Consider the following 27,719-nt stretch of genomic DNA (forward strand, 5'->3'; position numbering starts at 1 on the left):
AAGAGGAAGAGAGAGAGAGAGAGTTTGTATCAACTTTTATAGACATATGTCCAGTTTAACGCTCACAATGTGACCATACTGAATATAACATCACACATTCTACTTAATAACATTACAGAAAATTACTTTTACAATGATGTGAGACTACACCGTTTATTATACAATTTTCCTGTTTTTATATATTGTCTCTAACTTCTGTATTAACATGTATTCACTGTGAAGCTGTTGTGCAACATTGTAATAATGTGAAGAACACTATAGAAATAAAAGTGAATCAAAAACTTTGTTGATGTTTTTTTATGATCTGTAATCTAATACAAAACAAATATTGTGGCAGTAATTCAATTTCATCCTTTACCTCGGTGTCACTGGCCACTCTGTGCTGCTGCAGCGTGAGCGTGATGCGTCCAGGCGTGTGTGTGTCATGTTCACACTGGATCTCAGTGATGGGAAAGGCCTGCTGTTGTGCGTCCTCACACACACTGACCACGAACAGAACCTCTCCACTAAGCAACAAACAGCCCGAGTGTTCCTGACCCGAACCGCTCACCATACACACCTCCAGAGCCATGTGCAGCTCCGCACGACCCAGAGACTGTAACATCTTCCTACACAACACAAATACACACAACACCATGAGACACACACCACCATTACACAAGCGCAGTGCGGTGCTTAGATGTACCAGATGTATTTGACGTGGCTGTTGACAGCGTCGGCTGATTTTCTGTCTGTAGGCAGGTGCAGCGGTTGAGGAAGCTGCCAGAGTCCAGCGCCGTGAAGAAGACCTGAAGAGACACACACACACATTATTGTGTGTTGTGCATGTGAACACACTGCCTTTCTATGTGGATGCTGACTGTACCGTATCCCGTCTGTGACACCAGTTCAGCCGCTCCACCTATTGGCTTGGTGAAAACTCCCACAATGCCTTTTCCCACTCCAGAGATGACGCCGCGCGCCGCGCTGCTCGCTGAATCAGGCATCTCAAGAGTCCGTGTGAATGTTTGCATGGGCTGGTCCACAATACCTGCGATGGCTCCTGCACACACACACACACACACACACAAGTGTTACAGGAAGGATAGAATAGAATGAGCTTTATTGGCCAAGTATGATCCACATACAAGGAATTTTGTTATAGTGACAGAAGCTCGACAGTGCAACAGGACAGAACACAGATGATAAAAGAATAATATACAGATAGGCAATGTAAAAAACAGCAAAAACACAATATACAATATAGACAATTATGTATGTAAAGGTCTGATATGTGCATATTTGTGAGTTGTGTGTTCGGCATTTAATGTCAAGTGTTCATGAGATGGATTGCCTGAGGGAAGAAACTGTTCCTCTGTCTGGTTGTTTTGGTGGTCAGACCTCTGTAGCGTCGATCAGATGACAGCTCAAAAAGGGGGTGTGCTGGGTGTGAGGGGTCCACAGTGATTTTACCAGCCCTTCTGCTTATTCTGCATGAGGACAGTTCTCGGAGAGTGTGGATGGTTGTACCAATGATACGCTCAGCAGTCCGGACTACCCTCCGTAGTCTTCTGAGATCAGATTTGGTAGCTGATCTGAACCAGACAGTTATAGAAGTGCAGAGGATGGATTTGATGATGGCAGAGAAGAACTGTTTCAGCAACTCCTGTGGCAGGTTGAATTTCCTCAGCTGATGAAGGAAGTACAGCCTCTGCTTTTTGACAATAGAGTCAATGCGCATGTCCCACTTCAGGTCCTGAGAAATTGTGGTGCCCAGGAATCTGAATGTCTCCACTGCAGTCACAGTGCTGTTCATGATGGTGAGTTGGGGAGAACAGGGGGCTTTCTCCTGAAGTCCACAATCATCTCCACAGTTTTAAGTGTGTTCAGCTACAAGTTGTTTAGACTGCACCAGGCAGCGAGCTCCTTAACCGCCTGTCTGTAAGCAGACTCGTCACCGTCCTGAATGAGGCCGATCAGTGTGGTGTCATCTGCAAACTTCAGGAGCTTGACAGAGGGGTCTTTATATGTGCAGTCATTCGTGTAAAGGGAGAAGAGCAGTGGGGAGAGAACACAGCCCTGAGGAGCTCCAGTGCTGATGGTGCAGGTGTTGGATTTGAATTTACCAAGCTTTACTAGCTGCTGTCTGTCTGTCAGGAAGCTGTTGATCCACTGACAGACAGAGGTGGGGATTGAGAGCTGTGTCAGTTTAGTCTGAATGGTGTTCGTGACGATGGTGTAAAAAGCAAAGCTGATGTCCACAAACAGGATCCTCGCATAGGTCCCTGGTCTGTCCAGATGCTGAAGGATGAAATGCAGTCCCATGTTGACAGCGTCATCCACAGACCTGTTTGCTCTGTAGGCAAACTGCAGGGGGTCCAGTAAGGGACCGTTGATGTCCTTCAGATAGGGCAAAACCAGTCTTTCAAATGATTTCATGGCCACAGACATTAGAGCAACTGGTCTGTAGTCATTAAGTCCAGTAACTTGGGGTTTCTGTGGGACTGGGATGATGGTGGAGCGTTTGAAGCATGAGGGGACTTCGACACAACTCCAGTGATCTGTTGAAGATGTGAGTGAAGATGGGGGCCAGCTGGTCAGGTAGAGAGAGAGAGAGAGAGAGAGAGAGAGTGTTTGTGTGTGTGTGTCTCACCCAACAGACTGATGCCCAGTCTGGACAGGCCTTGTCTCAATCCGTCTCCCAGAGTCTCAGGCAGTTGTCTCCTCCACTCCTCTTGTCTCATGAAATGCTCATCATCCAGTGACAGACGGTCCATGTTACGTGCGAGACTCGTCGCTAGGTTAGTGATGGACGTCAGAGTCCCTGCACAGACCGCCCACACAACAATATTACAGCAAAAGATTTCAAATGAAAGAGCTGTACACACAGGCAGGCACGCACACACGCTCACACACACACACACGCTCACACACACGCGCACACACACACACACACACACACGCTCACACACACACACACGCACACCCACACGCACGCACACCCATACGTGCACACACCCGCGCACGCACGGACACACGCACAAACACAAAAAACACTGGATATACACACAGGTACACACAGCAGCAGAAGTGAAGTGTGTTCAACTGTGTTTGTCCAATAAAATTTGTGCACTGACTACTCCTGTACCACAATCATCTGAACACCAGGTGTCGCTATAGTCCCACAATATAGATCTGGATTACAAACTCTGAATGGAATTTTTTTTTGAGTTTGTAACACAGTAGAATCTAATTAAACTGATAAGCATTTTTCATTGCTTTGCCACCTTGTGAAACTCTTTTTTTTAGCTAAATTAGTCTTTGCCGCTGTGATTTTAGGCTTTGAGACGGGGTTAGATGTTGGTAAACCACCTCCTAAAATAAGTAGAACATCTTTTGATATCAGGTTATAAATGTCCATAAACACACACTCTGTGTATGAAAATTTGTGTCCATGAACATGAATCATCAGATTGCAATAGATATTGTGAGACAGGGTAGTGTGTGTGTTGTCACCTTTAGAGATGTGTTTGATGAAGGAGTTTGTTCCTCTGGAGACGCCACTAATAAAAGCTCCCGGCCCACGAGTCAAACCTTCATATGGCAACCTGAAAAAATCTGACACTCCGTTCCCGATGCTCCGCACCAGACTAGCAGGACTGCCCAGGATTTCCAGAGAACCGACAACCCACCCTACACACACACAGATATCAGAAGTGTGAATCTAACAGCGGTTGTGTGTATGTGTGTGTGTGTGAGAGACTCACCCGCTCTGAAGAGAGCACCGGCGGCGTAATGCAGCGCGAGCGTGTGTACGAGGTGTCGAGGTGTGGTGCAGATGGGTCCTCGTTCAAACAGTGAGAAGGACAGCGGCGTGTGATCAGATGCGATGTAGAGCTTTAGAGACGCGTGGATGCTCACCAACAGATGAACGGCTTCGATCGAAAGCTTCTGCAGACGCACCGGCATCTCCAGCGCCCGCATGGACTCCAGAAGCTCGCCCGGAACCTCCGTCCCCCGGCTCTGCCCGCTCCCTCGCTCGCCCAGAGTGGACTCTGGGATGTAGGTGTGGAAGAGTGTCTTCATGTAATAAATGAATGTGTCCTCCAAATAGACTCGTGCCGGTTGGACGCGGAACGCGAGCTGGTCCAGCTGTCCGTCTGCCGAGACGCTGACGCTCAGAGACAGAAAACACGCTTCACAGAAGCCATGCGGGGCGAGCGGCACGCTGGGGTCACACGTACACACGGCCGCGTCTGTCTGCGGCTCCTGACACACAATGACAGGGAAGTGGAAGCTTGCGCGGTTGTACAGCTGATTGTCCACCTGGAGGCCGCTGCAGTGCACCTGGACCCTGTGAGTTGGCGGAGCCTCCACATCACCAGCCGACGGTTCATTGGGCGGCAGATGAAGCAGCACTTTGGACAGGGTGAGACGTAACAGCTCCACAGAACTGGACGGGGTGGTGATGTCATCACAGAGCGCCACACTCACCTCATTTAACAGAATCCTGAATGACAGCAGCGGATTGGACAGCCTGACAAAAACACACACAGGCTCAATACCGCCCTCTGGTGAAGTAACACAGACAACACAAATGCGCTTGTTTGTGTGTGTACCTGTGGTGTGTGACCAGATCTTCAGCATGGCTCTCGGGTGCGAGCGTCAGTGTGATGGTGCCACTCTGGTGAAGCACATCAATGTACAAACAGCCAAACCCCGGCAGGAAAACAACCTAATGAACACATGACACTCACGTGTGACTGCGTGTTTCAGTAACGCTGTGTGTGTTGTGTGTTGTGTGTTGTGTACCTGTGTTCCAGGGCTGCTGATATCAATGGCATCCGTCCAGCTGAGTGTGATGGGCGTGTCTGTGGGAATGATGGGTGTGGCAATGGGATCAGTGGGCGTGTCCATGATGAGGCAGAGCAGCAGTGTGGGCAGCGTGTCTTTCTGTTTGCACTCGGGAAAGTTAGAGGTGTGATGATACAACTCATGATGAACAGATGACACGGCCGGCAGCATCCGACAAAACACTTCAGCTCGCGGACACTCTGAAACACACACAACAGCACTCACCTCCAACATGACTTTCATATCTATATATTTATATCACTATTTGTGTGTCAGTGTGTGTGTGTGTGTCACTCTTTGTGTGTCAGTGTGTGTGTGTGTCAGTGTGTGTGTGTGTATAACTCTTTGTGTGTGTGTGTGTGTAACTCTTTGTGTGTCAGTGTGTGTGTATAAGTCTTTGTGTTTCAGTGTGTGTGTATTACTCTTTGTGTGTCAGTGTGTGTGTGTATAACTCTTTGTGTTTCAGTGTGTGTGTGTATAAGTCTTTGTGTTTCAGTGTGTGTGTATTACTCTTTGTGTGTCAGTGTGTGAGTGTATAACTCTTTGTGTTTCAGTGTGTGTGTGTATAACTCTTTGTGTTTCAGTGTGTGTGTATAAGTCTTTGTGTTTCAATGTGTGTGTGTATAACTCTTTGTGTTTCAGTGTGTGTGTGTGTGTGTGTGTATAACTCTTTGTGTTTCAGTGTGTGTGTGTATAACTCTTTGTGTTTCAGTGTGTGTGTGTATAACTCTTTGTGTTTCAGTGTGTGTGTGTACAACTCTTTGTGTTTCAGTGTGTGTGTGTGTGTGTGTGTGTGTGTGTATCACTCTTTGTGTGTCAGTGTGTGTGTGTATAACTCTTTGTGTTTCAGTGTGTGTGTGTATAACTCTTTGTGTTTCAGTGTGTGTGTGTCACTCTTTGTGTTTCAGTGTGTGTGTGTATAACTCTTTGTGTTTCAGTGTGTGTGTGTATAACTCTTTGTGTTTCAGTGTGTGTGTGTGTGTATAACTCTTTGTGTTTCAGTGTGTGTGTGTTTAACTCTTTGTGTTTCAGTGTGTGTGTGTATAACTCTTTGTGTTTCAGTGTGTGTGTGTGTGTGTGTATAACTCTTTGTGTTTCAGTGTGTGTGTGTATAAGTCTTTGTGTTTCAGTGTGTGTGTGTGTGTGTGTGTGTGTGTATAACTCTTTGTGTTTCAGTGTGTGTGTGTATAAGTCTTTGTGTGTCAGTGTGTGTGTGTATAACTCTTTGTGTTTCAGTGTGTGTGTGTATAAGTCTTTGTGTTTCAGTGTGTGTGTGTGTGTGTGTGTGTGTATAACTCTTTGTGTTTCAGTGTGTGTGTGTATAAGTCTTTGTGTTTCAGTGTGTGTGTGTATAACTCTTTGTGTTTCAGTGTGTGTGTGTATAACTCTTTGTGTTTCAGTGTGTGTGTGTATAACTCTTTGTGTTTCAGTGTGTGTGTGTATAAGTCTTTGTGTTTCAGTGTGTGTGTGTATAACTCTTTGTGTTTCAGTGTGTGTGTGTATAACTCTTTGTGTTTCAGTGTGTGTGTGTGTGTATAACTCTTTGTGTTTCAGTGTGTGTGTGTTTAACTCTTTGTGTTTCAGTGTGTGTGTGTATAACTCTTTGTGTTTCAGTGTGTGTGTGTGTGTGTGTATAACTCTTTGTGTTTCAGTGTGTGTGTGTATAAGTCTTTGTGTTTCAGTGTGTGTGTGTGTGTGTGTGTGTGTGTATAACTCTTTGTGTTTCAGTGTGTGTGTGTATAAGTCTTTGTGTGTCAGTGTGTGTGTGTATAACTCTTTGTGTTTCAGTGTGTGTGTGTATAAGTCTTTGTGTTTCAGTGTGTGTGTATTACTCTTTGTGTGTCAGTGTGTGAGTGTATAACTCTTTGTGTTTCAGTGTGTGTGTGTATAACTCTTTGTGTTTCAGTGTGTGTGTGTATAAGTCTTTGTGTTTCAATGTGTGTGTGTATAACTCTTTGTGTTTCAGTGTGTGTGTGTGTGTGTGTGTGTATAACTCTTTGTGTTTCAGTGTGTGTGTGTATAACTCTTTGTGTTTCAGTGTGTGTGTGTGTGTGTGTGTGTGTATAACTCTTTGTGTTTCAGTGTGTGTGTGTGTATAAGTCTTTGTGTTTCAGTGTGTGTGTGTGTGTGTGTGTGTATAACTCTTTGTGTTTCAGTGTGTGTGTGTATAAGTCTTTGTGTTTCAGTGTGTGTGTATTACTCTTTGTGTGTCAGTGTGTGAGTGTATAACTCTTTGTGTTTCAGTGTGTGTGTGTATAACTCTTTGTGTTTCAGTGTGTGTGTGTATAAGTCTTTGTGTTTCAATGTGTGTGTGTATAACTCTTTGTGTTTCAGTGTGTGTGTGTGTGTGTATAACTCTTTGTGGTCAGTGTGTGTGTGTATAACTCTTTGTGTTTCAGTGTGTGTGTGTATAACTCTTTGTGTTTCAGTGTGTGTGTGTACAACTCTTTGTGTTTCAGTGTGTGTGTGTGTGTGTGTGTGTGTGTGTATCACTCTTTGTGTGTCAGTGTGTGTGTGTATAACTCTTTGTGTTTCAGTGTGTGTGTGTATAACTCTTTGTGTTTCAGTGTGTGTGTGTCACTCTTTGTGTTTCAGTGTGTGCGTGTATAACTCTTTGTGTTTCAGTGTGTGTGTGTATAACTCTTTGTGTTTCAGTGTGTGTGTGTGTGTGTATAACTCTTTGTGTTTCAGTGTGTGTGTGTTTAACTCTTTGTGTTTCAGTGTGTGTGTGTGTGTGTGTGTGTGTGTATAACTCTTTGTGTTTCAGTGTGTGTGTGTGTGTGTGTGTGTATAACTCTTTGTGTTTCAGTGTGTGTGTGTATAACTCTTTGTGTGTCAGTGTGTGTGTGTATAAGTCTTTGTGTTTCAGTGTGTGTGTGTATAACTCTTTGTGTTTCAGTGTGTGTGTGTTTAACTCTTTGTGTTTCAGTGTGTGTGTGTATAACTCTTTGTGTTTCAGTGTGTGTGTGTATAAGTCTTTGTGTTTTAATGTGTGTGTGTATAACTCTTTGTGTTTCAGTGTGTGTGTGTATAAGTCTTTGTGTTTCAGTGTGTGTGTGTGTATAACTCTTTGTGTTTCAGTGTGTGTGTGTATAACTCTTTGTGTTTCAGTGTGTGTGTATTACTCTTTGTGTGTCAGTGTGTGTGTGTGTGTATCACTCTTTGTGTGTCAGTGTGTGTGTGTGTATAACTCTTTGTGTGTCAGTGTGTGTGTGTATAAGTCTTTGTGTTTCAGTGTGTGTGTGTATAACTCTTTGTGTGTCAGTGTGTGTGTGTGTATAACTCTTTGTGTGTCAGTGTGTGTGTGTATAACTCTTTGTGTTTCAGTGTGTGTGTGTATAACTCTTTGTGTTTCAGTGTGTGTGTGTATAAGTCTTTGTGTTTCAGTGTGTGTGTGTATAACTCTTTGTGTTTCAGTGTGTGTGTGTATAACTCTTTGTGTTTCAGTGTGTGTGTGTATAAGTCTTTGTGTTTCAGTGTGTGTGTGTATAAGTCTTTGTGTTTCAGTGTGTGTGTGTATAACTCTTTGTGTTTCAGTGTGTGTGTGTATAACTCTTTGTGTTTCAGTGTGTGTGTGTATAACTCTTTGTGTTTCAGTGTGTGTGTGTGTGTGTGTGTGTATAACTCTTTGTGTTTCAGTGTGTGTGTGTAAGTCTTGTGTTCGTGTGTGTGTGTATAACTCTTTGTGTTTCAGTGTGTGTGTGTATAAGTCTTTGTGTTTCAGTGTGTGTGTGTATAACTCTTTGTGTTTCAGTGTGTGTGTGTATAACTCTTTGTGTTTCAGTGTGTGTGTGTATAACTCTTTGTGTTTCAGTGTGTGTGTGTATAACTCTTTGTGTTTCAGTGTGTGTGTGTATAACTCTTTGTGTTTCAGTGTGTGTGTGTATAACTCTTTGTGTTTCAGTGTGTGTGTGTATAACTCTTTGTGTTTCAGTGTGTGTGTGTATAACTCTTTGTGTTTCAGTGTGTGTGTGTGTGTGTGTGTGTGTGTGTGTGTATCACTCTTTGTGTGTCAGTGTGTGTGTGTATAACTCTTTGTGTTTCAGTGTGTGTGTGTATAACTCTTTGTGTTTCAGTGTGTGTGTGTCACTCTTTGTGTTTCAGTGTGTGTGTGTATAACTCTTTGTGTTTCAGTGTGTGTGTGTATAACTCTTTGTGTTTCAGTGTGTGTGTGTGTGTGTATAACTCTTTGTGTTTCAGTGTGTGTGTGTTTAACTCTTTGTGTTTCAGTGTGTGTGTGTATAACTCTTTGTGTTTCAGTGTGTGTGTGTGTGTGTGTGTGTGTATAACTCTTTGTGTTTCAGTGTGTGTGTGTATAAGTCTTTGTGTTTCAGTGTGTGTGTGTATACCTCTTTGTGTTTCAGTGTGTGTGTGTATAACTCTTTGTGTTTCAGTGTGTGTGTGTATAACTCTTTGTGTTTCAGTGTGTGTGTGTATAACTCTTTGTGTTTCAGTGTGTGTGTGTATAACTCTTTGTGTTTCAGTGTGTGTGTATAACTCTTTGTGTTTCAGTGTGTGTGTGTGTGTATAACTCTTTGTGTTTCAGTGTGTGTGTGTGTATAAGTCTTTGTGTTTCAGTGTGTGTGTGTATAACTCTTTGTGTGTCAGTGTGTGTGTGTATAACTCTTTGTGTTTCAGTGTGTGTGTGTATAACTCTTTGTGTGTCAGTGTGTGTCTGTGTATAACTCTTTGTGTGTCAGTGTGTGTGTGTATAACTCTTTGTGTTTCAGTGTGTGTGTGTATAACTCTTTGTGTTTCAGTGTGTGTGTGTGTATAACTCTTTGTGTTTCAGTGTGTGTGTGTATAACTCTTTGTGTTTCAGTGTGTGTGTGTATAACTCTTTGTGTTTCAGTGTGTGTGTGTATAACTCTTTGTGTTTCAGTGTGTGTGTGTATAAGTCTTTGTGTTTCAATGTGTGTGTGTATAACTCTTTGTGTTTCAGTGTGTGTGTGTGTGTGTGTGTGTGTGTATATAACTCTTTGTGTTTCAGTGTGTGTGTGTGTGTATAACTCTTTGTGTTTCAGTGTGTGTGTGTGTATAAGTCTTTGTGTTTCAGTGTGTGTGTGTATAACTCTTTGTGTTTCAGTGTGTGTGTGTATAACTCTTTGTGTTTCAGTGTGTGTGTGTATAACTCTTTGTGTTTCAGTGTGTGTGTGTGTGTGTGTGTGTATAACTCTTTGTGTTTCAGTGTGTGTGTGTATAAGTCTTTGTGTTTCAGTGTGTGTGTGTATAACTCTTTGTGTTTCAGTGTGTGTGTGTATAACTCTTTGTGTTTCAGTGTGTGTGTGTATAACTCTTTGTGTTTCAGTGTGTGTGTGTATAACTCTTTGTGTTTCAGTGTGTGTGTGTATAAGTCTTTGTGTTTCAGTGTGTGTGTGTATAAGTCTTTGTGTTTCAGTGTGTGTGTGTATAAGTCTTTGTGTTTCAGTGTGTGTGTGTATAACTCTTTGTGTTTCAGTGTGTGTGTGTATAAGTCTTTGTGTTTCAGTGTGTGTGTGTATAAGTCTTTGTGTTTCAGTGTGTGTGTGTATAACTCTTTGTGTTTCAGTGTGTGTGTGTATAACTCTTTGTGTTTCAGTGTGTGTGTGTATAACTCTTTGTGTTTCAGTGTGTGTGTGTATAACTCTTTGTGTTTCAGTGTGTGTGTGTATAACTCTTTGTGTTTCAGTGTGTGTGTGTATAACTCTTTGTGTTTCAGTGTGTGTGTGTATAACTCTTTGTGTGTCAGTGTGTGTGTGTATAAGTCTTTGTGTTTCAGTGTGTGTGTATTACTCTTTGTGTGTCAGTGTGTGTGTGTATAACTCTTTGTGTTTCAGTGTGTGTGTGTATAACTCTTTGTGTGTCAGTGTGTGTGTGTATAAGTCTTTGTGTTTCAGTGTGTGTGTGTATAACTCTTTGTGTTTCAGTGTGTGTGTGTATAACTCTTTGTGTTTCAGTGTGTGTGTGTGTGTGTGTGTGTATAACTCTTTGTGTTTCAGTGTGTGTGTGTATAACTCTTTGTGTGTCAGTGTGTGTGTGTATAAGTCTTTGTGTTTCAGTGTGTGTGTGTATAACTCTTTGTGTTTCAGTGTGTGTGTGTTTAACTCTTTGTGTTTCAGTGTGTGTGTGTATAACTCTTTGTGTTTCAGTGTGTATGTGTATAAGTCTTTGTGTTTTAATGTGTGTGTGTATAACTCTTTGTGTTTCAGTGTGTGTGTGTATAAGTCTTTGTGTTTCAGTGTGTGTGTGTGTATAACTCTTTGTGTTTCAGTGTGTGTGTGTATAACTCTTTGTGTTTCAGTGTGTGTGTATTACTCTTTGTGTGTCAGTGTGTGTGTGTGTGTGTATCACTCTTTGTGTGTCAGTGTGTGTGTGTGTATAACTCTTTGTGTGTCAGTGTGTGTGTGTATAACTCTTTGTGTGTCAGTGTGTGTGTGTGTATAACTCTTTGTGTTTCAGTGTGTGTGTGTATAACTCTTTGTGTGTCAGTGTGTGTGTGTGTATAACTCTTTGTGTTTCAGTGTGTGTGTGTATAACTCTTTGTGTGTCAGTGTGTGTGTGTGTATAACTCTTTGTGTGTCAGTGTGTGTGTGTATAACTCTTTGTGTGTCAGTGTGTGTGTGTGTATAACTCTTTGTGTGTCAGTGTGTGTGTGTATAACTCTTTGTGTGTCAGTGTGTGTGTGTATAAGTCTTTGTGTTTCAGTGTGTGTGTGTATAACTCTTTGTGTGTCAGTGTGTGTGTGTGTATTACTCTTTGTGTGTCAGTGTGTGTGTGTGTATAACTCTTTGTGTGTCAGTGTGTGTGTGTATAAGTCTTTGTGTTTCAGTGTGTGTGTGTATAACTCTTTGTGTGTCAGTGTGTGTGTGTGTATAACTCTTTGTGTGTCAGTGTGTGTGTGTATAACTCTTTGTGTTTCAGTGTGTGTGTGTATAACTCTTTGTGTTTCAGTGTGTGTGTGTATAAGTCTTTGTGTTTCAGTGTGTGTGTGTATAACTCTTTGTGTTTCAGTGTGTGTGTGTATAAGTCTTTGTGTTTCAGTGTGTGTGTGTATAAGTCTTTGTGTTTCAGTGTGTGTGTGTATAACTCTTTGTGTTTCAGTGTGTGTGTGTATAACTCTTTGTGTTTCAGTGTGTGTGTGTATAACTCTTTGTGTTTCAGTGTGTGTGTGTGTGTGTGTGTATATAACTCTTTGTGTTTCAGTGTGTGTGTGTATAACTCTTTGTGTTTCAGTGTGTGTGTGTGTGTGTGTGTATAACTCTTTGTGTTTCAGTGTGTGTGTGTGTGTGTGTGTGTGTATAACTCTTTGTGTTTCAGTGTGTGTGTGTATAAGTCTTTGTGTTTCAGTGTGTGTGTGTATACCTCTTTGTGTTTCAGTGTGTGTGTGTATAACTCTTTGTGTTTCAGTGTGTGTGTGTATAACTCTTTGTGTTTCAGTGTGTGTGTGTATAACTCTTTGTCTTTCAGTGTGTGTGTATCACTCTTTGTGTTTCAGTGTGTGTGTGTGTATAACTCTTTGTGTTTCAGTGTGTGTGTGTATAACTCTTTGTGTTTCAGTGTGTGTGTGTATAACTCTTTGTGTTTCAGTGTGTGTGTGTATAACTCTTTGTCTTTCAGTGTGTGTGTATCACTCTTTGTGTTTCAGTGTGTGTGTGTGTGTGTATAACTCTTTGTGTGTCAGTGTGTGTGTGTGTATTACTCTTTGTGTGTCAGTGTGTGTGTGTGTATAACTCTTTGTGTGTCAGTGTGTGTGTGTATAAGTCTTTGTGTTTCAGTGTGTGTGTGTATAACTCTTTGTGTTTCAGTGTGTGTGTGTATAACTCTTTGTGTTTCAGTGTGTGTGTGTATAACTCTTTGTGTTTCAGTGTGTGTGTGTGTGTGTGTGTGTGTGTATAACTCTTTGTGTTTCAGTGTGTGTGTGTATAAGTCTTTGTGTTTCAGTGTGTGTGTGTATACCTCTTTGTGTTTCAGTGTGTGTGTGTATAACTCTTTGTGTTTCAGTGTGTGTGTGTATAACTCTTTGTGTTTCAGTGTGTGTGTGTATAACTCTTTGTCTTTCAGTGTGTGTGTATCACTCTTTGTGTTTCAGTGTGTGTGTATCACTCTTTGTGTTTCAGTGTGTGTGTGTATAAGTCTTTGTGTTTCAGTGTGTGTGTATAACTCTTTGTGTTTCAGTGTGTGTGTGTGTGTATACCTCTTTGTGTTTCAGTGTGTGCGTGTATAACTCTTTGTGTGTCAGTGTGTGTGTGTGTATAACTCTTTGTGTTTCAGTGTGTGTGTGTATAACTCTTTGTCTTTCAGTGTGTGTGTATCACTCTTTGTGTTTCAGTGTGTGTGTGTATAAGTCTTTGTGTTTCAGTGTGTGTGTATAACTCTTTGTGTTTCAGTGTGTGTGTGTATAACTCTTTGTGTTTCAGTGTGTGTGTGTATAACTCTTTGTCTTTCAGTGTGTGTGTATCACTCTTTGTGTTTCAGTGTGTGTGTGTATAAGTCTTTGTGTTTCAGTGTGTGTGTATAACTCTTTGTGTTTCAGTGTGTGTGTGTGTGTATACCTCTTTGTGTTTCAGTGTGTGTGTGTATAACTCTTTGTGTGTCAGTGTGTGTGTGTGTATAACTCTTTGTGTTTCAGTGTGTGTGTGTATAACTCTTTGTCTTTCAGTGTGTGTGTATCACTCTTTGTGTTTCAGTGTGTGTGTGTATAAGTCTTTGTGTTTCAGTGTGTGTGTATAACTCTTTGTGTTTCAGTGTGTGTGTGTGTGTATAACTCTTTGTGTGTCAGTGTGTGTGTTACCTCGGAGGTTTTCCTTCAGTAATATATTCATGGGGCAGCGGTTGTGAATCAGCATCCGTGGACACAGATCTTCACTCACAGCCACATACGTGATGCCCTGATGCTCCTGACACGTCACAACAAGAGCTCTGACACAGACACACAACAGTCAATTACAGTACTGAGCCCAGTCACCATACTGACGACCCGACCTGACACACACGCAGACTCACACACCTGGTGCTGAAGGGGTGTGTGTCACCCGGCGTCACAGGTACACAAACACTCTGTCTGGGGAAATCCGGTCTGATGAGCGCTGGAAGACTCCACGCGTCTCCCTCACAACTCAACAGCAGCTGCCTCGACATCATCGGCGGTACATCCACTTCTGACCGCATCTCAGCGCTGGACACAGGTCTCTGGACATCCCAGCAGGCCACAGGACAACACACCTGATCATCTTCAACATGAGCCGCAGGATTCAGAGCGAACACTGATGATTCAGGCACCCGATACACCTGAACAACGCACACACACACACATACAGAGACACACACATGCAAACACAAACACGCAAAGACGCGCACACACACGCACACACACACACAAACACACGCAAAGACGCGCGAGCACACACACACACAGGCACACGCACAGATACACGCACACACACACACACACACACACACACAGAGACATACGCACAGATACACGCGCACACACACACACACACACACAGAGACACACGCACAAATGCACACACGCACACACACACACACACACAGGCACACGCACAGATACACGCACACACACACCCACACAGAGACACACGCAAAAACGCACACACAGAGACAGACGCACGCACAGACACACACACAAAATTTAGTTGTTAAGATAAGTTACCTCTCTGAATAAAATATTATCCAACATTAAGAAAACATGATTTAAACATGTTTCTATGTAGTGTCTTTGATTCATTTGTGTGTTTGTGTTGTACCTGGTCATGTGCTGTGTTAGGCTGTTGTGACATCACAGCTCTGCACTTAATGACATTTGTTGTGTTGTTGAGCAGGACGGTTTTATCTTCAATCTGTAAAACCTGAATCCCGTATTTCACTGAAGATGACACACACAACTGACAGAGCTGACAGAAACACACACACACGAGACCGACACACACAAACGAGACACATACACACAACGTGAGAGAGAGAAACAGTTTAGTTGCTGACAGAAAACCATAAATGTAATATTAAGTGTGTTGTGTTTCAGTAACACACACACCTTGAGTTTTCCAGGTTGTGTTCCGAGTGTGATGTCAGTGTGTATGTATCCGTCTTCATCCAGCAGCAGGACATCAGCTCCGCCCCCCTCTGGCCAGCGTGGTGATGACACCTCATGGACCAATCGCACGGCAGGAGACTTGTGCACAGTGTTAGTTTGTGGCCAATAAATGCCGATCTGAAACGCATCCTGTAACACACACACAAACATGCACAACCACACACATACACACACACACACACACACACACACACAGATAATAATGTAAAGCTGTTTGACATCATGAGTACATCACAAAAGATCCCATGACCTCAGTGCCCGCTGGACTAACCCTAAAAATTCTGTCAGCCGGTGATGCTGCACCATAATGCAGGCATGCCACAGAAAACACACACACGCACACACACTCACTCACTCACTCACTCACTCACTCACTCACTCACTCACTCATGGATATTGGAAGGTAATAAAGAGTGCAGAGAGAGAGAGAGAGAGAGAGAGAGAGAGTGAGAGAGAGAAGAGAGAGAGAGTGAGAGAGAGAAGAGAGAGAGAGAGAGAGAGAGTGAGAGAGAGAGTGAGAGAGACAGAGAGAGAGAGAGAGAGAGAGAGAAGAGAGAGAGAGAGAGACAGAGAGACTGAGAGAGTGAAAGAGAAAGAGAAAGAGAGTGAGAGAGAGAAGAGAGAGAGAGAGAGAGAGAGAGAGTGAGAGAGAGAGAGAGAGAGAGAGAGACTGAGAGAGTGAAAGAGAAAGAGAGAGAGAGAGAGAGAGAGAGAGAGAGAGAGTGAGTGAGTGAGTGAGTGAAAGAGAAAGAGACAGAGAGTGAGAGAGAGAGAGAGAGAGAGAGAGAGAGAGAGAGAGAGAGAGAGAGAGTGAAAGACCTTTAAAATCTGATTTATTTTACAATAAATATTTCAAAAAAATACAAAAAATTAAAGAAAAATAAAGTAAAATAATTTCGTATACTGAACAATTTTCAACTCCACTTCTCTTTTATAACACTCCAAAACTTAACTGATAACCTTGCCCTTCATTGGGCTTACACAACACACCTTCTGTTCCCCACATTAAAAAAAAGGTCTCAATATCTTTTACCATTTCATAGTAGGCGAACTCCAGCATCAAACGTCCCTTTATAAAACCTTTTAACATCTGTACTGGATCTACTCCACTTAAATTTAGAATCCTGTTTTTCCTGGTTAACCAGATCGCCATCTTTGCTTTACCAAAGATAAAGTTCAATAATATTACTTTTTGTTTATTTGTCGCCCTATATTTTGGGCCAAATATAAATAACCCATTAGTAAACAAAAACCCTAACCTTTGGCAAACATTTTTTAACAACCAAAGAAGTTCACTTAGTCTTGAACATTCAACAAAAAGATGGTTAACGGTTTCAGAGTCCCCACAAAAGCTACACTCTACACTATGCAAAGGATTCAGATGTGCTTTGTACCTGTTTGTGGCTATTGCCCAATGTACAATCCGCCACTGAAAGTCCCCTAGTCTTTTTTCAATAGGCTTCTTGTACAGGGTCCTCCAACTACCTTTCGGGGAAGATCCATGCTCAGTTACTCCAATCCATTTTGACTCGATCACGTTGTCCAGGGCTCTTAGATTAAGAATTTTAACACAAAACATGTACAGGGCTTTCTTGGAGAAAAGTTCAAAATTGCCAGGTTCAGGTGTTCTAAAAGTCAGTAGACTCCCTTCAGTCTCTTCCCAATCTTCCACTTCTGCAGACACACGAATCTCAGGGAAATATCCATCAAAGTTCTCCAACTGTGCCAGCTGAAGAGGCAATTGGTTCTTTATTTCTTCCAGCATTCTTTGAAGAACTCGAAGAGACCGAACGTCTGTTCTCAGATGCAGTTCTTCTGCTGTAATCCACTGATTGTTAATTTTTAAATGTCCAATTTTACAAATGCCAGCTTTTATCAAGTTATTTCGTAAAGTAACAGAATTCAGTAGATCAGTAGACAACAATCTGTTAAAGAACAAAGGTTCTTCCATAGTCCAGACGCTAACTCTTTCCACAGAAAAAATATGCCACACTTGTAAAGCTGAAGCATAGAAAGACGTAAGTCCGTTAAGGTCCATGTTCTTCAAGTTCATTAAAAACAAATGTCTGTCAAGACCCAAACGACCAACCCTCTGCAAGAGGGCACATGCCACTTCCATCCAATTCTGATCTTGATGGTAAAGAAACCTTTGGACAGTCTTTAGACGGAAAGCCGCGTATCTGGATTTTAATTCAATTAGGCCTTGTCCTCCTTCATGAACTGGTAGGTACAAAACTGCCTCTTTCACCCAGTGCTTTCCAGACCAGAAAAAATTAACAAGAACTCTCTGGATCTCCACAAAAAAATCCATTGGTGGATCCAGAACATTCAGCCTGTGCCACAGGGTAGATGCCACTAAGTTGTTGATGACCAGCACTCTTCCCCTATATGATAGTTGAGGCAGCAACCAGTTCCATTTAGATAACTTAGCACATACTTTATCCTTTACATTTTCCCAATTCTTTTTTTTAAACTCTTCACTTCCTAAATAAATCCCAAGAAATTTAATTCCTATTTTACCCCATTTTACATTTTCAGGAATAACTGGTAAGACCTCTGTTGAATGTTCAATGCACCACAAAGCTTCCGTTTTACTCCAATTTAACTTGGCAGATGATGCCTTTTCGTATAAACAAAGACACTTCTTAATTATATTTACATCTTTTTGATCCTTAACAAATACAATGATATCGTCTGCATATGCTGTCAGCTTCATTTCATTATAGATATTGTTTCCTACACATATACCAGAAACCTTTTTTCTAAATAAACACAGCAAAGGTTCTACTGCTATTGCATACAACTGACCAGACAAAGGACATCCCTGTCTGATTCCCCTCTGCATTTGTATTGGTGGGCTTAAACCTCCTCCAATTTTCACTAAACACGAAGCCTTTGTATACAAAGTCTTAATCCAGGAACAAAAACCATCACCACAACCAAAAGCTTTTAAAGTTTTAAATAAATACTCATGATCTACACGATCAAAGGCCTTCTCTTGATCTAAGGATAGAAGACCCAAATTGATACCATTTAATTTACAATAATCAAGTAAATCCCTCACTAAAAAAATGTTGTCATAAATAGTTCTATTTGGAATACAATATGATTGGTCTTTATGAATTATGTCCCCCAACACACACTTCAATCTATTGACCAAGACTTTTGCCAGAATTTTATAGTCAGTGGTGAGAATGGAAACGGGTCTCCAGTTCTTCATGAGACTTATGTCTCCTTTCTTGGGAATAAGAACAAGAACAGCCCTCTGACAGCTCCTAGGAAGATTTTGCTCCTCATAGCATTTCTGTACAACCTCGTAAAAGTCTTTACCGATGATTCCCCACATGGCTTTATAGAATTCCCCCGGCAGACCATCGATGCCTGGTGCACGACCAGGTTTCATCTGTTGTACAGCTTCAGTCAATTCTTGAAAAGAGAAAACACTGTCCAAGTTTGCCTGTTGTTTTCCATTAAGAGTCGGAAGTTGTTCAAGCAAGTCCGATGTACTCTGTGAATCACAGTTTTCAGCTCTAAAAAGTTCTGAATAAAAGTCCACAGCAATTTTCCTCATGTTTTTTGGGTCAGACGTTTTAGACCCATCTGGTAATGTCAGACAATGCATTACATTCTGCTTTTTTGAAACTTTTTCAAGATTAAAAAAATATGCAGTTGGTGCATCCATATCATGGACTGACAAAAAACGTGACCTTATAAGTGCTCCTTTAGCTTGCACTTGCAGTAGGGAGTTAAGAGTATTCTTTCTCTCACATAAGTTCTCAGCCATCACAGTGTTTGATTGCAGCACCATATTAGATGTAATTTTTACAATTTCCTTTTCTAATTCAATGATTTTTTTCTTAATCTGTGTAGTAGAGAAAGAAGAAAACTGTTGGCAAAAAATGAGAATTTGTGTTTTTCCCAATTCCCACCACTGAATTAGGTTTTCATATTCACTTTTCTGTGAAACCCAAGATCCCCAAAAGTATTTAAATCTTTCAATAAATTCTTTCTCCTGTAACAAACGTACATTCAATTTCCAGTAAGGGCTTTTGCACTGAGTCTGTGATAAGGTCAAGTTACAAGTAACAAAATGATGGTCTGAGAAACCACATGGTGCAATATTCGCAGCCACAATCCTATTGTTAGTTTTTTTACAAACATAAAATCTATCTAATCTAGCTGCACTTATTCTCTCTTGTGAAATTTTTATCCAAGTGTATTGTTTAACTTTTTTATTCCTCTCTCTCCACACATCCAACAAATCATTTTGAAAAGCAATTTTTTTTAGAAACGCAGACGATTCAAAATCTGGTTCAGTATTATTCCTATCCAACATAGAATCAACTGTACTATTCCAGTCACCTCCTACTATTAGGAAATCATCTGCATTCACAATTTTCAAATATTCATTCAGTTTTTTAAATAGAATTATTCTATCTGCACTTCTGTTTGGAGCATAAATATTAACAAATATGAACTTATATTCGTCAATTGTAGCTTTTACAACAAGAAGGCGACCTTTTTCTAATTCTAATTTTGACACTATATCAACATTGAGGTAAGGTGAAAAAAGTATGGCTACCCCAGCACTTAAATTTGTTCCATGACTTAAAGAGTAACTGCCCTCCCAACACAATCCCCACTCTGTCTCATTGCTCTCGTCGCTATGTGTTTCTTGTAAAAATATTACATGCGTTTCTTTAAGCTTAAGGAACTTAGTTAGTAAACCTCGTTTTTCTCTATTCCTCGCACCATTTATGTTTAGAGTACTAACTCGTAAAGTTTGCATGTTAAAGGTGTGGAAAAGAAACAAAAAAAGTGAAAGACAGAGAAAGAGATATATAAGAGCAGCACCCATACCCATGTGAACCTATTTATTCTTTTTCTTTCCTTTTAGACTTTTACAAACTACTGTAGCCATTTTTTTCAAACGAAATCTTTTTTGTTTTGATATGACATCACATCCTACACTTTGCTGTACAGTCATAACTGACCTCAAGAATTTATCGGCATCCGGAAAAAGCTTCAAAACATCCACTTTCTGTCCTTTTGTTTGATCCAGAAAGTCATTAAATTCTTCCGCAGTATACAGATCTTTAGATGTTTGACTCAACTCAAACTCCGAAACTTCTGAACAACTGTCACTGTCACATCTTGATTCATCAACACACACCTCATCCTCCTCAACAAACTGTAAACCACTTCCTCTTGCCATTTCAACTTCCATATCATTGCCACATATAGTACTCTGCTCAGCTACTGAAACACCAAGCACTATCGGAAAAGAAGACTCACTCACCTCTGATCTTGACATTGACTCCTTGTCTGACTCGGCCTGTCCTTCTGAAAGCTGTATGCTCTCAAGGGAACTAGTACATCCACTGTTAGTTGAACTTTTATCCTGAGTCTCCTCGGTTTGTTTTTCGTTTTGTACTTTTTGCTTTTTATTTTTCGGTTGTGTATACGTTTCTTTTACCACCGTGTGTCTTTTTTCGATTTTATCACTAGTTTTTCCAAGTTCCGACTGATTTCTCTTTTCGTTGCTTTCCGTCTCTGCGCTTTTCTCCTCATTTTGTTTTCTATGAGGACAAAACAATTTCTTGTGGCCTAAATCTCCACATTCAAAGCATCGCATACTTTCCGTTGTTGCGAAGATCATGTAAGAGCTTTCCTCGTGTTGTATACGAAAAGATACTTCCAAAAACTTTGTCGGTGCTTGCAAAAACATAAAAACCTGTCTCTGAAAAGACGTTACGTGCTTTAGTGCGTTGTTCTTACAGCCGAGCGGAACAGTTTTAATTGGACTCGCAAATCTTCCAAAGCGACTTAGTTCTTTTATTATCGCTTCATTCTTTATGAACGGGGGCGCGTTCGAGATTATGACACGCGTCGCAGGAGAACGCAAAGGTGTCACCTGCACAAACGTGTCCGCCATTTCAATTCAATTCTCTACAAGCACATTAACAAACTTCTCTTCTTCCAGAAACACAACGACGGCCTTATTCATCCTAGACGCTGAAATTATTTTATCATGGCCAACAACCCTTCCCATGGCCATAAGTACATCTTCCACTGTGCAAATTTGATCTGGAAAACACTTGCATCCATTTCCAATGGAGAAAACCGGCGTTCCCTCATTTGCGGGTGAGGCCATGTTTAACGTCTATGCAAATGGACACCAGATCTTACCACTTCACAATTAAACCCTAACTAAGGTGAGAAAAAAGACCATAAAGTTTAGAAAAAAGGAGAATGTAAAGATCAATCAAACGCCTCTCACACTCCTCACCACACCAAACTCACTCATGCGCACGAGAGAGAGAGAGAGAGAGAGAGAGAGAGAGAGAGTGAAAGAGAAAGAGAGAGAGAGAGTGAAAGAGAAAGAGAGAGAGTGAGAGAGAGAGAGAGAGAGAGAGAGACTGAGAGAGAGAGAGAGAGAGAGAGAGAGAGAGACTGAGAGAGTGAAAGAGAAAGAGAGAGAGAGAGAGAGAGAGAGAGAGAGAGAGTGAAAGAGAAATAGAGAGAGAGTGAGAGAGAGAGAGAGAGAGAGAGAGAGAGAGAGAGAGAGAGAGAAGAGAGAGAGACTGAGAGAGTGAAAGAGAAATAGAGAGAGAGTGAGAGAGAGAGAGAGAGAGAGAGAGAGACCTTGAAATTGGGTGGTGTGATGGTTTTTCCAGCTGGTATTTGTGTGATGATGTTTTCAGCTTCAAACAGCCACAGGTCCCAGTGTGAACGATTGAGCAGCAGAGCCCACGGCACCACCTCCACCATCAGAGTGTTCAGACCCCACCGCCACACGCTCAAACGCACCTGCATGGGACTGTCCCACTGCACCACACCTGACTCGCACTGCTGCACACACCTGAGCAACACACACAATCAGAAGTACAATTGTGTGACGTGAGATGCTTTCATTGGCATGAACACATGACTAAGCATCTGTCTATAACAAACGTTTCAGTGATTATTGTGTGATGGGAGACGTCTCCCAAAGTGGAATCGAGTGAATGTAATCATGTTAAAGTCACATGTTAGTCATATCAGGCCAGTGTGTGTGTGTGTGTTAAATGTGAGGAAAGCTCAGAAGACATTGGGATGTATCAGATACATTTCTGTGTCATTATAATAAATGTGTGTGTGTACCTGTGTGTGTCCTTGCAGGTGTACGGCCAGGCTGGATGCTGTGCTGTCTTCTCTCCATAGAAGTGATGTAGAAGATTGTGTTGTTTCTGATCTGCTGTTGATCTGCTGATGATCTGTTTAATGACAGCGGTGGACACTGGAACAGCACAGTCTGACACATCATCCTCACTGAAACACACACACACAGTTAAAACAATACATTAAGTAAGTCTGTTTCTTTGTGTATAAGTGCATATATCTGTGTGTGTGTGCGTGTGCATGCTTGTGTGTGTGTGTGTGTGTGTGCACCTGGCCTGGAAGGTGAGGTGGTGTATCAGATCCGCCTCTACGTTGAGCAGCGCCTCCTGGTGGCCGCCTCCATGAATGAGTTGTGTGTATTTGTGCCCCAGACTTCTTTTCTCAATGTGAACCAGAAGAGCCTCAGACAGGTGACTCCACATCATAAAGAGAGGACTAAACACAACCTGAACACACAACACAACTGCTTCAATCAAACCTGCAGAATCCAGATTACAGATCTTTTGTTTAGGTCTCAGTTTCTTCCTCTCTTCCTCTTGTGTGTGTGTGTGTGTGTGTACTCACGAGTGTCTGTTGCATGTGTGTGTTTGCCTCCAGCAGTATTGTTGTGCACCAGACATGCAGCAGCGAGCCGTCAGAACAAGGCACCTACACAAATACAAAAACACACATTTAATCAGATGAACACAGAAATGACCCTTTGAGACATTCTGTTTTCGCTGAGAAAGAACGATTCACGATGAAAACTGATGTGAATCAACACAAACTCAGATTGTAACTTGATGTCAAATGCACAGAAACACAAATCATCTGACACGTGTGTACCTGCAGCACCGAGCTGTTGTTCTTGTGCTCCAAACAGACGTCTTGAGACCACACGTCATCACCGCACAATCGCACACACAGCTGCGTGAGTTCTGCGTCCTCCAGGACCAATGACGGCAGTTTACTGTCGGCCTCCAGACGAGCAACACGCTCACGTAACACCACCTGACCGTCCTGACCGCTGTGATGCTGAACCAGTCTCAAATCTATAGACTGACTGAGAAAACTACACATGACCTGCCGGCCAGAGATGATCACCTGACACACACAAACACACACACACACACACACAGAGAGACATGAAACACACACCAACCTTTTTAAGCAAATCAACGTATACTGTATAGAGAACGGTGTGTGTTGTGCAGTAGTTGTTTGTGGACTCTTTTGAGTTGTGTGTTGTGTAATAGTTGTTTGTGGACTCTTTTGAGTTGTGTGTTGTGTAATAGTTGTTTGTGGACTCTTTTGAGTTGTGTGTTGTGTAATAGTTGTTTGTGGACTCTTTTGAGTTGTGTGTTGTGTAATAGTTGTTTGTGGACTCTTTTGAGTTGTGTGTTGTGCAGTAGTTGTTTGTGGACTCTTTTGAGATGTGTGTTGTGTAATAGTTGTTTGTGGACTCTTTTGAGTTGTGTGTTGTGTAGTAGTTGTTTGTGGACTCTTTTGAGTTGTGTGTTGTGCAGTAGTTGTTTGTGGACTCTTTTGAGATGTGTGTTGTGTAATAGTTGTTTGTGGACTCTTTTGAGATGTGTGTTGTGTAATAGTTGTTTGTGGACTCTTTTGAGTTGTGTGTTGTGCAGTAGTTGTTTGTGGACTCTTTTGAGTTGTGTGTTGTGTAGTACTTGTTTCTGGACTCCATTGAGTGGTTTGACTGTGATGATGAGAGAGGCTGTCTGTCCTTTGTGTTGTATAGTGCGCAGGAGAGTGCCGACATCATCCACACTGAAGGGTTCTGCCCAGCGCCAGTTCCCCCAGCCCTCCATACAGATGTGCAGCAGCTGCCATCACACACACACACACAGACACACACACACACACAGTGAGTATCTGAGCAGTAGATGGACACAACAAACAGTGATGGGATGTTAGATTGTTAGTCAGATTAATGGTATAATCCATAAGTGCCTAAGTGTTGTGTTCAGGAGTATTAGTCAAACTAAAATCCTAAAGACATATAACTGTTTCACAGGAATAATAACCCAACCCATGATATTATTGCAAATTGTCTTTGATGTGTTGATAATATATGTCAAGTATCTCTGGCACATCTGTAGAGTCGTACAGTTCCATCCAATGAATCTATGAGTGTGTTTACACATGTTTGTGTCTGTGTAGGCATTTGCTTTTTCCTTTTCTTCTTTTCTTTTTTCCAATTACTTTTAAGCTTGTAAAGCTTTTTGTTTTCAACTTGTGTTGTGTTGTTTTTCTCAGGTTTGGCTTTCTTGTACAGCTGGTTTGATTCAAAGCATAAGGTACATTTAGGCATTTGGCAGACGCTTTTATCCAAAGCGACTTACATTGCTTTATCCTATAAATTTTACATAGGTATTTACAATCCCCTGGGATCGAACCCACAACCTTGTATTGTTAACGCAATGCTCTTACCACTGAGCTACAGGAAAGCTAAAGGAAAAAGCTGTTTCACAATAAAACTGAATGTGAGGTCTGATGTGAAGAAGAGCTTTCAGAATTCACTTTAACAGAGACATACCAATCCATTCTAACCGTCCCTTAAAACACGTCTGCTGATATTATAATGATCACACTTCTTGTGTTTGTGCTCTGATGTGGACTGAGGAGAGTTTCATAAGGTCCACACAACATTTAGTTCCTCAGTCAGTGAGGAGTGGATGAATGTCGGGGGGAGAGCAAGAGGTTAGACCGTTTGAAGGCAGATTTTCTTACTAAACACGACCAATCAAAGACTGAAGTCAATTTCAGGAGATTTGAGCGTGTGGAAGTGACGTCATGTCTCTGATGTCATCAGCTGTTAACATCTTGAGCTTCAGTGTTTATTCTTATATCAGCACATGAGGGAGAATCCTCTCCTGTCACATCAAACACTGGAGTCCGGCGGCCCGTCAGCTCTCTGCTGTTCATCTGGACTCTAAGCTAACATTACAAACAGCTTTAAAGGTTGAAGATTCACTCAGCGCTGTGTTTCATCCTCACACAAATACAACATCAGTTTTCTTGATCTGTTCAGTGTTCTTACAGCTGACAAATCATTCGCTAGACTGACGTCTCAAGACAAACTGGATAGATTGAGACAAACATGCACAAACACGCAAGCATGCGCACCCACACACATCCACACACAAATGTGCACACACACAGACGGAAACATGCACACACTCACGCACACACACACACAAATGTGCACACACACAGACGGAAACATGCACACACTCACGCACACACACACAAACACACACACACACACAAATGTGCACACGCAAACATGCACACACACACACGCAAACATGCACACACACACACGCAAACATGCACACACACGCACTTTGGCAGCTACTGTGAAGAACACCCCCCCTCAGAATATACAGGAAGCTGAATATCCAGTCAAATTCCATCCAGATTGGTGCTAATGGTCTCCATACTGAACTCATCCACAGGCCTGAAGTCATTCAGATGCCACACTAGTCCCAGCGGAGACACACACACAATGCTCAGTGCTTAAGAGACGTCTTTAAAGACATGAGCGTAATGAAAAACATCCTTCAACAATAACAAAAATCAAACAAGAGCAGCTCAGGACAAAAACACCAGACGCTACAGCATCCACACGAGTCCCACAGCCATCAGGACTTGACCTGAGAGATGAGCAACAGACAGAGAGACCGGATAAACACCCCAAACGCTCTGAACCGCCAGTCTGTCTCACTTCAACCGCACAGAGAGGACGACAGTCAGGACAGCAGACACAGACAGACTGTACAAAGCCACTGTAAAGAACACCACACTCATACAAACACACATCTACACACACAGTAAAGAACGCCACACTCATACAAACACACATCTACAGCGGTGCATCAATAGAGTGTGTCATGAGGTGTTGAGCTATTTACTGTCATCTGCTCCTGTTAAAACCAACATCAGGAATTCAGCCCTCAATGCTCTGTTTACAAGCTCACAAAACCAGCTACACAATGACTGACCCACCTGAGAGAGAGATGAACCACTCTTACTAGGGCTGCACGATATTGAAAAAAACGTACATTGCGATATTTGCTTTTCTGCGATATATATTGCGATGTGTAGAAATACAGAACTGTTCATCAGATGTCTTGAATTTCTCCAAAAATAAATATGCATGGGATGGCAACTTGAGAAAAATAAGTGCGTGATGGTATAACATAACGCTTGTCAAGTGACCGGATCATGTTTGCAGAACCCGGGTTGGTCACCGTGTTAATTGGTACCATGTTCTTCGCCAGGTGAAATGTTATCGCATCCGCAATCTCTTTATGCCGCTTGGAACCCTTCGCATATGGTGTAACACTGGCAAACGCATCCGAAATAGTTTTTTGCTTTGGACGGCAATCAGATCTGGCTTTGCACTCGTCATACAGAGCTCTGTGGTGCGGACTTAAATGATCGAACAAATTAGTTGTGTTTCCGTGTGTTGTGGCAACTACTGCACGGCACTCCCGACAAAGTACCTGTTTTTGGTCAACATCATCCTTTCTGTAGCCAAAATATTTCCAAATAATTGACGATGCGCTTCTTTTTGCGACCAAGTCGTCCATTTCGGTGCTTTTCTCCCGTTCCTCGCTCATTTCGTCATGCGCACGCATACAAAGGCTGCGTGTTAAAAAACGTGAAGCAACAACATGTGCTTTGTAAAAAAAACACACCCATAAATCAGAATTCATTACTTTATATCAGGCAAATATAGAAAAAAAAAACTTTCCCTGCATCGCACCTCGTGCGATGTGACTATTGCGCATGCGTACATCGCGATATCGATGCTAAAACGATATATCGTGCAGCCTTAACTCTTACACTTCATCACAACACACAATATCCTGAGCAGAAGTCAAATAGGATAGGATGGACAAGCCATCATATCTACACTCTATTGAAAACCATGTTAATGAAGATAAAGGTCAAATTTATGCATGCTTTATAGACTTTAAAAAAGCTTTTCACTCAATTTGGCACCACGGACTGTTTTACAAACTTATCGAAAGTGGCACAGGGGCTAAAACTTCTGACCTCATTAAATCAGTGTACAGCGAGAGTAAATGCCGAATAAAAATCTTCACAAAACTGCACAAAAATCTGCAGTGAGACAGGGTTTCGTTTTCAGCCCAACATTGTTTACTATTTACATCAATGAACTGTCAACGATCCTCGAGGGATCTGAAGCCCTCAGTCTCACGCTACACCTCACAAATCAAGTGTCTTCTGTATGCAGATGATCTGGTTCTGTTTTCTCCCAATCAACACGGCTCACAACACAACCTGGACCTGCTAGAACAACACTAACAGACCTGGACCCTCTGGGAAGTCATTCCTCTCCATCTCTTTTAAAGTATTTGATGTGATTGGCTCTGTTCTTTTAGTTTTTATTAATAAGTGCCTTGATTCCGGAACTGTTCCTGACGGTTTAAAGCATGTTATTGTTAAGCCCCTTTTAAAAAGCCCTAATCTTGATCCAACAGATTAATCTAAATTTAGGCCTATCTCTAATATTTCCTTTCTATCAACAATTTTGGAAAATGTAGTTCTGCACCAGCTAATTAAGCTAAATAAGGTTGTGGATGCTTTCCAACCAAGTTTCAGA

The 27,719-nt window shown here is 41.8% G+C and overlaps 1 protein-coding gene across 2 annotated transcripts in view; it reads right to left on the reverse strand.

Moving 5' to 3' along the window:
- Positions 1–27,719, reverse strand: part of LOC130432513 (intermembrane lipid transfer protein VPS13B-like) — a 111,186-nt gene that overhangs the window by 496 nt on the left and 82,971 nt on the right. For both annotated transcript variants that reach the window (XM_056761900.1, XM_056761901.1), the window contains 18 exons: positions 23,752–23,907; positions 22,913–23,170; positions 22,652–22,735; positions 22,358–22,533; positions 22,070–22,237; positions 21,572–21,788; positions 14,867–15,055; positions 14,580–14,726; positions 13,820–14,100; positions 13,604–13,731; positions 4,792–5,033; positions 4,599–4,714; positions 3,747–4,516; positions 3,496–3,672; positions 2,633–2,803; positions 866–1,042; positions 686–788; positions 359–608 (listed from right to left, as the gene is read on the reverse strand). In XM_056761900.1, the coding sequence (XP_056617878.1) occupies positions 359–608; positions 686–788; positions 866–1,042; positions 2,633–2,803; positions 3,496–3,672; positions 3,747–4,516; positions 4,599–4,714; positions 4,792–5,033; positions 13,604–13,731; positions 13,820–14,100; positions 14,580–14,726; positions 14,867–15,055; positions 21,572–21,788; positions 22,070–22,237; positions 22,358–22,533; positions 22,652–22,735; positions 22,913–23,170; positions 23,752–23,907 (3,810 nt within the window). The remainder of the gene's footprint in view (positions 1–358; positions 609–685; positions 789–865; positions 1,043–2,632; positions 2,804–3,495; positions 3,673–3,746; positions 4,517–4,598; positions 4,715–4,791; positions 5,034–13,603; positions 13,732–13,819; positions 14,101–14,579; positions 14,727–14,866; positions 15,056–21,571; positions 21,789–22,069; positions 22,238–22,357; positions 22,534–22,651; positions 22,736–22,912; positions 23,171–23,751; positions 23,908–27,719) is intronic.

This window comes from Triplophysa dalaica, chromosome 12 (assembly GCF_015846415.1).
Source record: "Triplophysa dalaica isolate WHDGS20190420 chromosome 12, ASM1584641v1, whole genome shotgun sequence".
NCBI classification, from domain to species: domain Eukaryota; kingdom Metazoa; phylum Chordata; class Actinopteri; order Cypriniformes; family Nemacheilidae; genus Triplophysa; species Triplophysa dalaica.